This window comes from Coregonus clupeaformis, chromosome 24, assembly GCF_020615455.1.
Source record: "Coregonus clupeaformis isolate EN_2021a chromosome 24, ASM2061545v1, whole genome shotgun sequence".
Lineage (NCBI taxonomy): Eukaryota > Metazoa > Chordata > Actinopteri > Salmoniformes > Salmonidae > Coregonus > Coregonus clupeaformis.
Genome location: NC_059215.1, coordinates 21,272,021 through 21,284,682, shown reverse-complemented (window position 1 = coordinate 21,284,682; position 12,662 = coordinate 21,272,021). Strand labels below are relative to the sequence as shown.

At 44.8% G+C, this 12,662-nt stretch overlaps 2 protein-coding genes across 2 annotated transcripts; one reads left to right on the top strand and one right to left on the bottom strand.

The window, feature by feature from the left end:
- Positions 1-3,970: 3,970 nt before the first annotated feature.
- On the top strand, positions 3,971-6,197 carry c24h1orf174 (chromosome 24 C1orf174 homolog). Its single transcript, XM_041846462.2, has 4 exons — positions 3,971-4,416; positions 4,704-4,796; positions 4,909-5,280; positions 5,403-6,197. The coding sequence occupies exons 1-4, from the start codon at positions 4,402-4,404 to the stop codon at positions 5,538-5,540; spliced, it is 618 nt and encodes a 205-aa protein (XP_041702396.1). The 5' UTR covers positions 3,971-4,401; the 3' UTR covers positions 5,541-6,197.
- Positions 6,198-7,506: 1,309 nt separating this feature from the next.
- LOC121538447 (DNA fragmentation factor subunit beta) lies at positions 7,507-11,333 on the bottom strand. Its single transcript, XM_041846461.2, has 7 exons — positions 11,181-11,333; positions 10,913-11,039; positions 9,589-9,774; positions 9,355-9,434; positions 9,000-9,173; positions 8,708-8,808; positions 7,507-8,545 (listed from the first exon to the last, which is right to left on the bottom strand). The coding sequence occupies exons 1-7, from the start codon at positions 11,301-11,303 to the stop codon at positions 8,326-8,328; spliced, it is 1,011 nt and encodes a 336-aa protein (XP_041702395.1). The 5' UTR covers positions 11,304-11,333; the 3' UTR covers positions 7,507-8,325.
- Between the last annotated feature and the right edge of the window lie 1,329 nt (positions 11,334-12,662).

Genomic DNA, 12,662 nt, shown 5'->3' with positions numbered 1-12,662 from the left:
TCCCCCGACGTCCACAGCCTCAAGCTCCCGGCACTCTGTCACCCTCAGCTGACTCACCGTGGCGGTGACTCCCTCCTCCATGCACAGTTCCCTCTCTCGCTCCACCCGTTTGGCGCAGTACCCACAGCCGTCCTCAGCACACGGGCGGCGGGACAAGGCGTCTGCATTGCTGTGGCGAAGGCCGGCCCTGTGCTCCACCTGGAAGTCGTAGGATTGCAGCTCCTCCAACCAGCGGGCGATCTGACCCTCTGGCTCCTTGAAGGAGAGAAGCCACTGCAGGGCGGAGTGATCCGTCCCGCACCACAAACGGCAGGCCCCCAGGTAGTACTTGAAATGGCGTACTGCTGCCACGACAGCCAAAAGCTCCCTCCTTGTCACGCAGTAGCGTTTTTCAGCCTTATCAAAAGTTCTGCTGTAATAAGCTACTACGTGCTCCCCGTCAGAACCACGCTGAGCCAGCACGGCCCCCAAGCCCTCATTGCTTGCGTCGGTGTCCAGGATAAACGGACGGTTTGGGTCTGGTGAGGACAGGACAGGGGCCTCCACCAGGGCACGTTTGAGGGCCTCAAACGCCCGCTGGTGCTCTTCGGTCCACTGAAAAACAGTGTCCTTCTTGAGAAGGTGGTTCAAAGGAGCTGCTATCCCCGCAAACCCTTTCACAAACCTACGATAGTAGGATGCCAGACCCAGGAAGCTCTTAACCTCTTTTTTTCCCCCTTGGAATTGGCCACCCCCTCACAGCCTCCACTTTGTCTGGCATCGTGCTGATACCCTCACCACCCAGCTGATGACCCAGGAACGCCAACTCCCCTTTGCATGAAATGGCACTTTTCCGGGTGTAATTTTAGCCCCGCCCCGAGATCCTCTCCAGCACTCGCCTAAGTGCCCCCAGTGCCCCCCTCAAACGACGTGCCGTGTACCAATATGTCGTCTAGGTACACGACACACTCGTCTCTCGGAACCCCCGCCAGCACTCTGTCCATGAGCCTCTCAAAGGTGGCAGGAGCATTACAAAGCCCGAAGCACAGCACCTTGAACTGCCAATGGCCCCTATCCGTGGAGAAGGCCGTTTTCACGTGCCCCAGGCGAGAGGGGCACCTGCCAGTAGCCACTGCGCAGATCAAGGGAAGAGAACCACGAGGACCCTCTGACATGGTCTAGCGACTCATCGATCCTCGGTATGGGGTAAGAGTCTTTAATGGTGACAGAATTTAGGCCCCTGTAGTCCGCACAAAACCTAAGTTTACCCCCTTTCTTAGGCACCATGACAACCGGAGCGGACCATGGGCTATCTGATGGCTCAATGAAATCAGCCCGCAACATGTCAGCAATAGCTGTGGCTGCTGCTTCCCTCTTGGCAAGGGGAATGCGACGGGCCGAATTTTAATGGGTTGGTTGTCCCCAGTGTCGATGTCGTGCTGAACCAGGTGCGTTTGCCCTACCTCATCTTCCCCCCAAGCGAAGCTATCTTTAAAGTCAAACAGCAGCTGCTTTAACTGTCTCTGTTGTCTCTCGTCCAGACCTTGACAGTTTTTCAGCCACACAGCCTCAACGGCGTCGATAACTTCCTCCTTCCCCCCGTCGGGCTGATGGGGTGAAGGAGCCAGTGTGTTTTGGGCTACTGGGATGCCTGTGCTTGCACCATTATGGGGAGTGAAGGTCGTTGCCGCCGGAGACAGCTGCTGGGATGGCACAACGACCAAGGGAGCAGCCGGGACGACCAGTGGAGTTTCGGCAAGCTTGGAGGAAGACGGAGGGACAGCCCTGCCCCTGCTGGCCCTCCCGGGCGACATTCCCACTGTGGGCCCCCCGACAGCCTCAAAGTGCCCGAAGCTAAGTCCAACTGAGCCCCACAGTTTTTCAAAAAGTCCATTCCCAGTATACAGGGGTCCTGTACCGCTGCTACCCACACCGGACACCCCACAGTTCTCCCCCCCCACAGTCACAGACACCCGACACTTCCCTAACATGGGGGCTAGCTCCCCCGTGACAGTCCGTAGCTGGACAAGGGTCGGCTCCACCCGCACCCCAACAGGTAGTATGTCTGGTCTCACCAGGGTTACTGTAGAGCCCGTGTCGACCAGGGCCAAACATTCCACCCCCTCTACCTTGACGATGACATTGCAGAAGTCCCCAATGGTGGTACGTCCCACCACAACTACCGGACTAGGAAACACGGTGGCAGCTACACCCTGGGGAAGCAGGTCCCCACCCTCTTGCCTGCACTGCTGGGTACCTCTTCTGCTTACTGTGGGTTCGGGGGCGGAGGAATGGGCCCGCGCTGCCCCCTGCGCGAGAACCCGCTGTCGTTTCCCTGTTGACTGGAGAATCTGCCACACTCCCGCTGAATGTGGCCAGGCTGGCCACAACCCCAGCAGACAATGGAAGTTGAGCTGACACTGCGATGTTGTCTGGAGCCCCTCTCAATGACAAGCGAAGCGGTCTTGACTAACCCTCCCAACTCGTCGACCCACTCTGGTTTGGTGACCCCCGGCACCCCGGCCGCCGCTGCTCTCACCTCTGGTTGACTGGCAACCTCCACTCTCACTCCCTCACCCCAGATCAGCTCCCTCTTCCTGGCTATCTCCACTGCAGCCCGCAGAGATGCTGGGTCCGACATCTGCACATGCTTACCCAGTTCGGTGGGGGAGAGCGCTCTAATAAAACTGTCCCGTGCCAGCTCGTCTTGCACCCCAATCGGCATAGTTGCATAAGCCCGCCTGGTCAGGCTCAGAATATCACTTGCCAACGCCTTTAATGATTCCCCCTGAAGTCTCTTTTTGTTATTCAGTTCAATCCGCAGCATGTTGGGCTGTGCATCGCTGCCGAAACGGCCCCCCAATGCCTCCACTAGCGCACCGTAGTCGCCCTCTCGTCCGGGGCTAGCGTTAGCAGGCATTCCGACGCCTCCTCTGACAGGCTCAGGGCAAGCTGTAACCCTTTCGTCTCGTCAGACCACCTCCCGGCTCTAGCCAACAACTCGAATTGAGTGAAAAAAAACTTCCCATTTACCTTGTCCATTGAACTTTGGAAGTTTAGCCGCTACCGTGGCTAATGGCAATAGGGCGCTGCCATCTCTGTTTACATAAGGAGGTCCAGCCATTTCCGCGCGCGGTGACGTCGATATCTCCGTCGCCGTGACGTCTGTTCTGGTCGAGCGGTTTGAAGGAAAACCCGCCCGTTCTGCCATCTTGTTGACTGACAATTTAACTCCCGCCATGTGGCTCTCCAGCTCTTCTACAGCCGTCATCGCCTGACCCTCCCAACCGGGTACACCCGAGCCCACAACGGACACTTTGTCCGACTCTTCCTTAACTTTCCGCCTCGCCCCGATCATCATGACCGTAGATGCGAGTCACGCTAAAGCTAACCACGGCCTATACTGAAACAGCTAACTCGCCTAATCTCGATCTATCCCGTCGTTCGAAAGCACTTCTGACACCAATGTAATGACCCAGCTGGGTCATAAAGTAAAAGAGAGACGGGCACCAGGTGTACAGGCAGAACACAGGTTTATTCCTGAATGGGCTATTGTTCAGGCCACAACCCACGCCGCTAAACCTCGAACATACACAAATAGAACATGTCAAATCAAGGGTCCCGAACAGAAGAGAGAGAGATGAGACCGTAACCCCTATTTAAGCATTCCAAAACCCCGCGGGATTACCCATCATACCCCCCCAACCTTTCCATCTGTCCTGGCATATTTAACCCCTGCTAGCACCCATGAGAACGATAACACATCCATGAACACAGAACACAATACAGGGTCGTTACAATATATTTATCACACACACACACAGATCCCCAGGGACCAAATCAGTTTAACTCCAGACGCCCAAGCACAGATGAAAGGGGAAACCAGTGTCTTTGGGCTGTTTGAGGAAATTCATTATAAGGTTTTACCACCCCCGTGTGTCGGTTTTGGAAATTGACAAATTTGTGTGGTTTTTTTCCACCACAAACAACGACCTTGCCGCACCGTTCCCCCCTGTATCAACATGTATTAAGTGCAGTAAGACATGACACTCAATTTTTTGTCGAAATAAGAAAGACAAACAGTAGCTAGTAGGCACCATTGACTGGCACAAGGTATCAAGTTTTTTTTTGATAACTCAACATCAGAGACCTCGACCTCTGATTGAACTGCACGTGACTTCCAGACGTAGCTACATTTTTCGGAATTCGAACGCTGTCTAGATTCACCACTCGGATTAGAAAACAACACGGTGTCTTTTTTATCAGAACGACGATTTTACAGTTTACTGACCACCTGTATTCAGAACGAAATTACCTTAGATTTAATTAGCAGATTAGCTAGCTACGTCCACAAATATTTGTGCAAAAGCGACTGTTAACAAGATTGCAATCCAGCGACTGACATGTAGCTAACTTCCAAAAATGAGGAAGAAACAGGTGAGCTTGTCCGAGTTAGTAGTTAGCCAACGTTAGCTAGTTAAGCTCCCACAATATATACTATTATTTAACACTATTTAGCTACCTAGCTAGCGATTAAATTGTCTTTGGAAATTATTTAGTCTTTCATCAACGAACTAACGGTAGTCTGTTAGCTAGTGGGGCAGTAGTTTGCTAGCTAGCTATCTCCGTTGGTTACGGTAGCCAGCTAAGAAGTGTTAGTTACTTAGCTAATGAATAATGTCTGCAACTGTGTTGATTTAACAAAATGCGTGAACTCATTTCAGATGTCTAGTCGAGTTAGCAATTTGAAGCGGCGAAAGGAGAAGTGCACTCGTGCCTCAAGCGACCTAAACCTCAAGGTGAAGAGTTCAGATAAGGTGAATGTTGTGTTTTAGTTATTCTCATTTTAGCTACGTGTTAAATTATGGCTGGTCCGTCAGTGTTATGGAAGCCTTTTAGTATTTTTAATACGCTGTTTTGCCTTCATAGAGTTCAGTGAAGAGGATGGATGTAAAAAAAACGAAATTGGAAGACTCAAAAACCGAAATGCCCCTGAATGACTGTATGGTTGGCGGTTGTAGGGCGTCAACAACCACTTCTGAGAAGCTCAGCTGTGATGGTTATAAGTGGGATGAAAAGACAAGGTGTGGAGCACCACCAGACATGGATGAATTGTGGGAAGGTAAAGAGAATGGTCTGAGATTTGAGTTGAATTACTGCAAAACAAACGGGTTACCAGAGAATATGGAGGGTGACGAAACTGAAGAGGGTGTTGTGATTGACAAGAGCATCTTCCTTGACGATGACAGTAACCAGGTTCTTCCTGTGGAAAAGTTCTTCGGAAACATGGAAGTTGTACAGGTGAGAGGAGATTTTTATAACAAGGCCAATGTGCTTGGTGTGATGGGTGAAATAATGGTCTGCTGTTTGGAGCATGATGTGGCCTAATTTCAAATACTCTGATATTTCCATTTGCCTTGTAGGATTGTCCACCGAGATCTGCAGCCTCCTCGACCTTCAGCAGGAGGGAGCACCGGAGACGACAGTACTACGCCAAAGAGGACAGTGATGAAGAAGAGGGCTACACAGACATGCAGCAAGATGACATAGGTGGCACTTAGTTTACAGAAATAACTAATTCATATCAATGGAATGGATTAAAACCTCTGTCCTTTTACTAGCCTAATGGCAGATAAGCCTTGGAAAGTGGGTTTGTTCAATGGAACGAGGGTATCAAGTTAACTTTTTGCCAGCATGTAACCCAAAGTTTAAACATTTGTATTGCTATTTAAAAAGCTATTTGCACTAACAAAATAACTATTTGATTTTCAATTATCAGGACCTATAGTTTATAGTGTGTGTGTATATATTGTTTAATTGGTACAGGGTAAGCGCTCGTTCTATTTTTTTTTTTATTGAATGTGTCTTTTACTATGTTGTTACTGGTTGCCTTGTCAGTATGTATGCACAATAATAGCTTTTTATTTGGCGTTTTTATATTGCTATGTAATAGCACGACTGAATGAATGCAACATATAAATCATGTAGTCTTTAGGCAGGTTTCCAATGACCCAGGTTTATTCGACAAAAGCAATGTAGAAAAAAATAATAATTGTGACGTGTAATGGAAACGGCAGATATAGGAAACCATTTCTAAAGATCTACAACATTTTTATCTGTTCGACGGGTGGGATTTTCCTTTCGTCAAACCTTCTTTGCGACAAATGATGATGGAAACTGTTTTTAGAATAAATAATTGCTGAATTCTTTGGAAGGTACATGGGGCACGTGATGTCATCACGTAACAATACGCTCCACATTTAATTCTAAATGCCTACTGTTTGAAAAATCAATTTCCTCAACTGGTTGGCTGGCAAGTTTCACCATTTAATTATTTCTGATCTACAGGAGTGCAAATTTCACCGTAGCACAGACGTGGTGATACGTAGGCACAATATTAGTCAATTATTGCATATCCATTCAGGCTTTCTCGGACTACCTGAGACATGAAACCGATAGGTGGGAGGGCATACAGTCTGTCACCAATTTATGAGTGCGCAATTTGTCTAAGCGGGTAATGGAAACACTTCAACCACATTTTTATTCAACACTAGGTTTTGGCAGAAAAGTTTTTTCTAGGTGTGACGTCATTACGTCCAGCTGTTTTCATCGACAAGATAAGTTAAAAGGAAACGCACCATAGCAGGCAATTGGCACATCTACACTGAACGAAAATATAAACACAACATGTAAAATGTTGGTCCCATGTTTCATTAGCTTTTTTCCATTCACACAAAAAGCTTATTTCTCTCAAATTTTGTGCACAAATTTGTTTACATCCCTGTTAGTGAGCATTTCTCCTTTGCCAAGATTGTCCATCCACCTGACAGGTGTGGCATATCAAGCTGATTAAACAGCATGATCATTACACAGGTGCACCTTGTGCTGGGAACAATAAAAGGCCACTTTAAAATTTGCTGTTTTATCACACAACTCAATGCCACAGATTTGCCACAAGTTTTGAGGGCGCGTGCAATTGGCATGCTGACTGCAGGGAATGTCCACCAGAGCTGTTAATGTTAATTTCTCTACCATAAGCTGCCGCCAACGTCATTAAAGCCCTTTTGTGGGGGAAAACTCATTCTGATTGGCACCCCTGCCCAGTCATGTGAAATCCATAGATGAGGGTTTAATGAATTTATTTCAATTGACTGATTTCCTTATATGAACTGTAACTCAGTAAAATCTTTGAAATTGTTGCATGTTGCCTTTATATTTTAGTTCAGTATATTTTCAATGCAAACTTTGTAAATGTTGACAACAAAAAAAAATCGCTGTAGAAGTTAAACATAGGTAATGTTACACTGCCAATACAAGGAGCAAGTTAACTTATTTAGAATTCTCAATGACCTGTGTCTGCATTGTTCTACAAACACATTTACACTTGCCCAAATGAAAGCTGTTGAAACTAAGCATAACTTTATCACATAATTATCTAATTACGCTTACAGGCTATGGCACAGCAATCAGATCTGCTATAATGAAATCTGTGTGACTCCAAAGCAAAATAGTCAAACCTCAGACAACTTTCTTTAAAAACTTTTTATTGGTTCCCCCCACACAATTATAGTGCAAACAGTAAATAAATTAGAATACGCGTTATACATTCAAATATAATTAAAATTCTATTTGTAAATGTCAGAAGAAATCGTTCTCTATGCACTTGTGGAGATTTGAGGATTTGACAGGTGTTATCAATCTGGTAATAGCTCCACCTTGTCCTCTGATAGGGGAGGGGGGGCCTTCAGTACAACAAAAGTGTTTTGCATTTTAAATTCAACGGAAAAGGTAGTGAACGACCAGTTGAAGAACGGAGTGATTATGGCGGCCCAGAGGGAGATTGTATGGTGTGTGCTGCACGTGTTTTGCAATTTTAAATGGTCACATCCATATTGATCAGGCCACACCCACCAAACAGGCACAAACTTACCTCAAAGGCTGTTGAAGAATGGTGCGCACCATTTTGGGGACACGTGTCTTTCAGTACAAACCGTCACACAATGTAGAAAACGTTTAATTGAACTGAACACACCCTGTGCATAGGAATTGGGACGATTTGGGATTGGCCCATTGACTACTACCCAATCAGTGGCTCATAATGGAGTGCTTTTTAAGATCACTAGCACAAAATAATCAACAAATCAGCTGTTCAGAGAGCAGCAGAAAACAATGTTCCCTGCCCAGAATTACATTTAGTTCAATTTACCAGTAGTAATACGTCTTGCACTTCATCCATTGTTTGTGAAAATAAAAATCATAATGTCCCTTTACTAGTCTTTTACTTAATTTTTTAGAATAACCAACAAACACTAGAAAAGCATCTGCCCTTAAATGTAAAAAACATCTTCACTTTATAGAGAATCTTTTTCGTTTGCCCCGTTTGTACATGTTTCTTTTATCACACAGCAAGTCATGGGCACTTTTCTTATGGCATACGATATGCACCAGCTTTAGATTCTCCCGAGTGAACAGCAGTTTGTAAAAATAGTCCAGGTTTATGTTGTTGCTATTGCGGTTCTGCAGTGCTTCCACCAGGGCAGGAATGACCGTCCTCTTCTTCTCAATCCTGGGACAGAGATTTCAATCAACTACAGATTTGATCCACAACCGACATACATAACATTGCAATTCATAATTAAGCAAGCTTTTTTGTAATACTGTTTCAAACACGATTTTGAGCCTGACATTCTGAATGATATTAATAACCGTTATCATCCACTAAACCCACCTGTGGTCCAAGTTCCAGGTGCTGAAGAGAATCCTGCTCTCTCGGTTGCCATAGGGGTTGATGGAGTGTAGGGACTTGCATTCATCCTGGTCAAAAGCACCCTGAGGAAAGGAGAGAGATGGGGGGAGGACACAGGCTGTAAGACAGGATGCTACGGTGCCAAACATGGTACTGTTGGTAACCATTCACATCTCCGTGACCATTTTCAATCACCTAATTAATTATGTTGTGTTTATGCTTTATTATAGTCAAATTCTACATTACTAGCCACTTTCAGGTTCATAAATGTTACCTGACAGGAGAACCATCCTTCCTTGGTGCATAGTCGATTGAGTTCCTTCTCTGTCCTGTTGAAGTAGCAGCCATTGTACTTGTCAGACTTCAGCTGCATCACCAAGGACTCTGCAGTCTTCTTGTATTCATCCTTGAGTTTAGGCTTTTGGATTGTTTGAGCATAACTATCCACCTGTGTATAAGCAAATTATAAATCAGTCATGAGTAAGTATATTCTTTCCCCTCAGAAAATAGAAGGGCAGATAACAATTTGGATTAGATTTGTTATACTGAGGTACTCCTTTTGAGGATCACTTCTTGACAGTCCCAACCACTTTCAGCGTCAAACCAAAGCATCAGTAATACAGTTTTACCTCCTTCATGTATCCACGAATCCTGCTCTCACAGTTGTACTTCATGTAGGCTGATTTGGTCTTAAATCTGACATCAATTCCTGAAAGCACAGAAATGGAAGGGTGCAACTTTAAAAGGTACAGATTGTTTCAGCTAAATATAAAAAGTTCCTTATACTTTGCTCCATCTTGCTTTTGGCTATCACATTGTTTCCTGCAGGATTTCTTTCCAACCCAAGATTGAGGACTTGTTACCTTGGAACCAGTCTTCATCGTCTTCTCTGTTTTCAGTCTCAGAGCTGTCCTTCAAATGCAGCAGCAGTTCCCCCAGGAGTTTGCGTCTCTTTGGATAACGCTTGTCAGAGAGAAGCCCCTTAGCCGCATTAATCAGAAGATCCGAGTTCCTGTCGGTGTCCAGCAACCGGACTATGTCACAGACAACTGGAATAATAACAAATCATACCTGTTATTTAAATTGATTTACAGAGCAACCTTTGTTAGCTACACATCCAAGCCATGGCACCAATGTGACCAGCTGGGTTTGAAGCCCAAACAGCCACACTGACCAACCTGGACTCAGGGGTAGACGTAACATAGTACATGTAAATCCAGGACACTCCAATGAGTATAATATGTTACATTTCTAATAGTATGTATTAATTTGTGGATGGCCATCATCCATTTCGTATCATATGTTACAAATTAAACATTCGTATGATACTGTATGTTACGAATTGCAATTCGTACAATATGTTTCTAATTCCAGTTTGTTGTGGCTAACGTTAGCTAGGTTAGGGGTTAGAATTAAGATTAGTAGTTAGGTTAAAGGGTTAAGGTTAGCAGTGTTTCCCAAACTCAGACCTGGGGATCCCAAGGGGCGCACGTTTTGTTTTTTTCCCTAGCACTACACAGCTGATTCAAATAATCAAAGCTTAATGATGAGTTGATTATTAGAATCAGCTGTTTAGTGCTAGGGCAAAAACCAAAATGTGCACCCCTTGGGGTGCCCAGGACCGAGTTTGGGAAACACTGGGTTAGGGGAAGGTTAAAAAGTAGTAAGTAGTCGCAAAATTGCTCAAATGCTAAAGCTGTCTGTGATGAGATTCGAACACGCAATCTTTGGGTTGCTAGATGTTCGCGTTATCCACCCTACTTTTTGCTTGAGTAACCTTCTGTCTTATGTAACCATACCAAACATATCATACTAATTTGAGTGTCCCTGATTTACGTTTACTATTTTACGTCTAGTCTATGAGACCAGGCTGCACCGGCAACAATCACTGGCAGGCAAGGTTAAGCTACTCATTAGTGAGTGTGGTTAACTGCTCTTCCTAAAAGTGAAAGCAAGGCGAATCCATCCTTTTCAAATCAATTACCTCAATTATATGCCTACATAAAGTATTTAAAGAAGTGCATATTTAAATTAGTATTGTTATCATTTATTTACCATGCACAGCTACATAAAGTAGGTCTTATCAATATATAAATGTGCATGACACCAAGTCTAAGGTGGTTAACGTTAGTTGGCTAGTTGTTTGTTTTAAATGTTTTTTACAGTCAGTTACAATGTTTAACTCACATCCGCTCCATCTCTCATCCATGGCAAGAAGGACAAGTTCAGCATTGTCTGGAAGACTTCGGAAATAGTCCTCTGACAATTCTGTTCCATCTTCATACAAACAAATATGCGAACCGACGAGTGGAACCTAGAAGAAAAGGATTCACATAATAATGTAAATAAAATAACAATGTAACTTTCATTATCGCCACTTCCTCGTTGCAGGTCAAGACCGACTGTTTTGGTCTGGTAGCAGTAGAATGTGCTAAACTACTGGGCGAAATCATACCTGTAGAAGTTTACTCCCCTTTTTGAGAAGCTCTTTCAGACTTGTTGCAGCCACCCCATATTTTTTAGTTTCATTCAGACTTCTTATTTTGACAAGTTTGTTTTTTCTGAAAAGTCCAGACATCGCGCCCTTTCTTCTATGAAGACCATTGAGCAGAAACATGGAAAGAAAGGACGCATACTGCCAACTAGTGGACTGGAAAGGCTGGAAAATTATCCAAAATTCTTCTTCTTCTTCTATGGTATATTGGCGATCACACAATTTAATGAGCATTCCGGATGCAAACAGGATTCCCCAGAAAACGGAACAAACTACCATTATTTAAAAAATCTAACAACTTTTCTGTTAAAAAATAAAACAGATCTGATCCCTACACAGGCTCAAGGTGAGCCTGGGAGGGTGGGTCTTCTGGCGCCAGTACCCCTTGCAAGTCTTCAGATGTAAAATCCTTAAGTCCCGAAAACTGTTCAGCCGCAGCCACAATAATGTCCAGTTTCTTAGATTTCTTTGAGACTTGTGCTGTACAGTTTATAACTGTGGCAATGAACGCAACAAAATCCACCTTTTTGTCTGGCAGCAAACATTTACTACAGGCTGTGGTGTATCCATTACCATATCTTCACTAGCATCACTTGTTTTCTCAATTATTTTATATTCGATTGACCGCTCTAACTTTTGCCACCTCAATCTCCTTCACCCTTAAAGGGCACTCCAGGAAGTCAGGATCATGATCCCCACCACAATTGTACCACCGTCATCCTTCTACACACTGTTTTTCAGTATACTCTGTTCGTCTGCACACACTTGAAACATGGCCAAATCCTTTACAAATCTTACACTACATTGGTTTGGGGACGAAAGCTCTTACGGCTTATCTTACATTACTAAGCTTCACATGCGTAGGTATTTGCTCTTTATCAAAAAACAACATGACCGACTTTCTTCTTTTGCCTCATTCACCCAGTGGATCAGACACCCGGCACCAACCACACCAGGAATTATCTTCAGGTATTCAATCTGAACATCCGTCGTCAACCCTGAGATGACTCCTTTGACGGGTGCTCTACTCCGAAGTTCAAAACACAAAACTTCTGTTGTCTGGATTCTTTTGAGGCCCACTGCAATCTTCCTCTGCTCTTCAGAAATACAATTAATCAAAATAAGACCACTCCTGGTCACTCTGACAGACTCCACTTTTCCAAGCGCATACGTCAGCATTTTCGACACCTCAAACGGGTTTCCCACATATGCATCCTTACTCAACAAACGCATCCCAACAAGATGCGATTCATTATCATTCACACACATATATTCCACTCCAATTTTAGACAATTTCCTTTTTGTTCCAGTTTTCGATACTACTGTTGTCCACTCAGAACATTCGTCTCTTATCCAATATTCAATTCTAAGGGCTTTATTGGCATGGGAAACATACACTATATAAAAAAAAGTATGGGGATACCCCTTCAAATTAGTGGATTC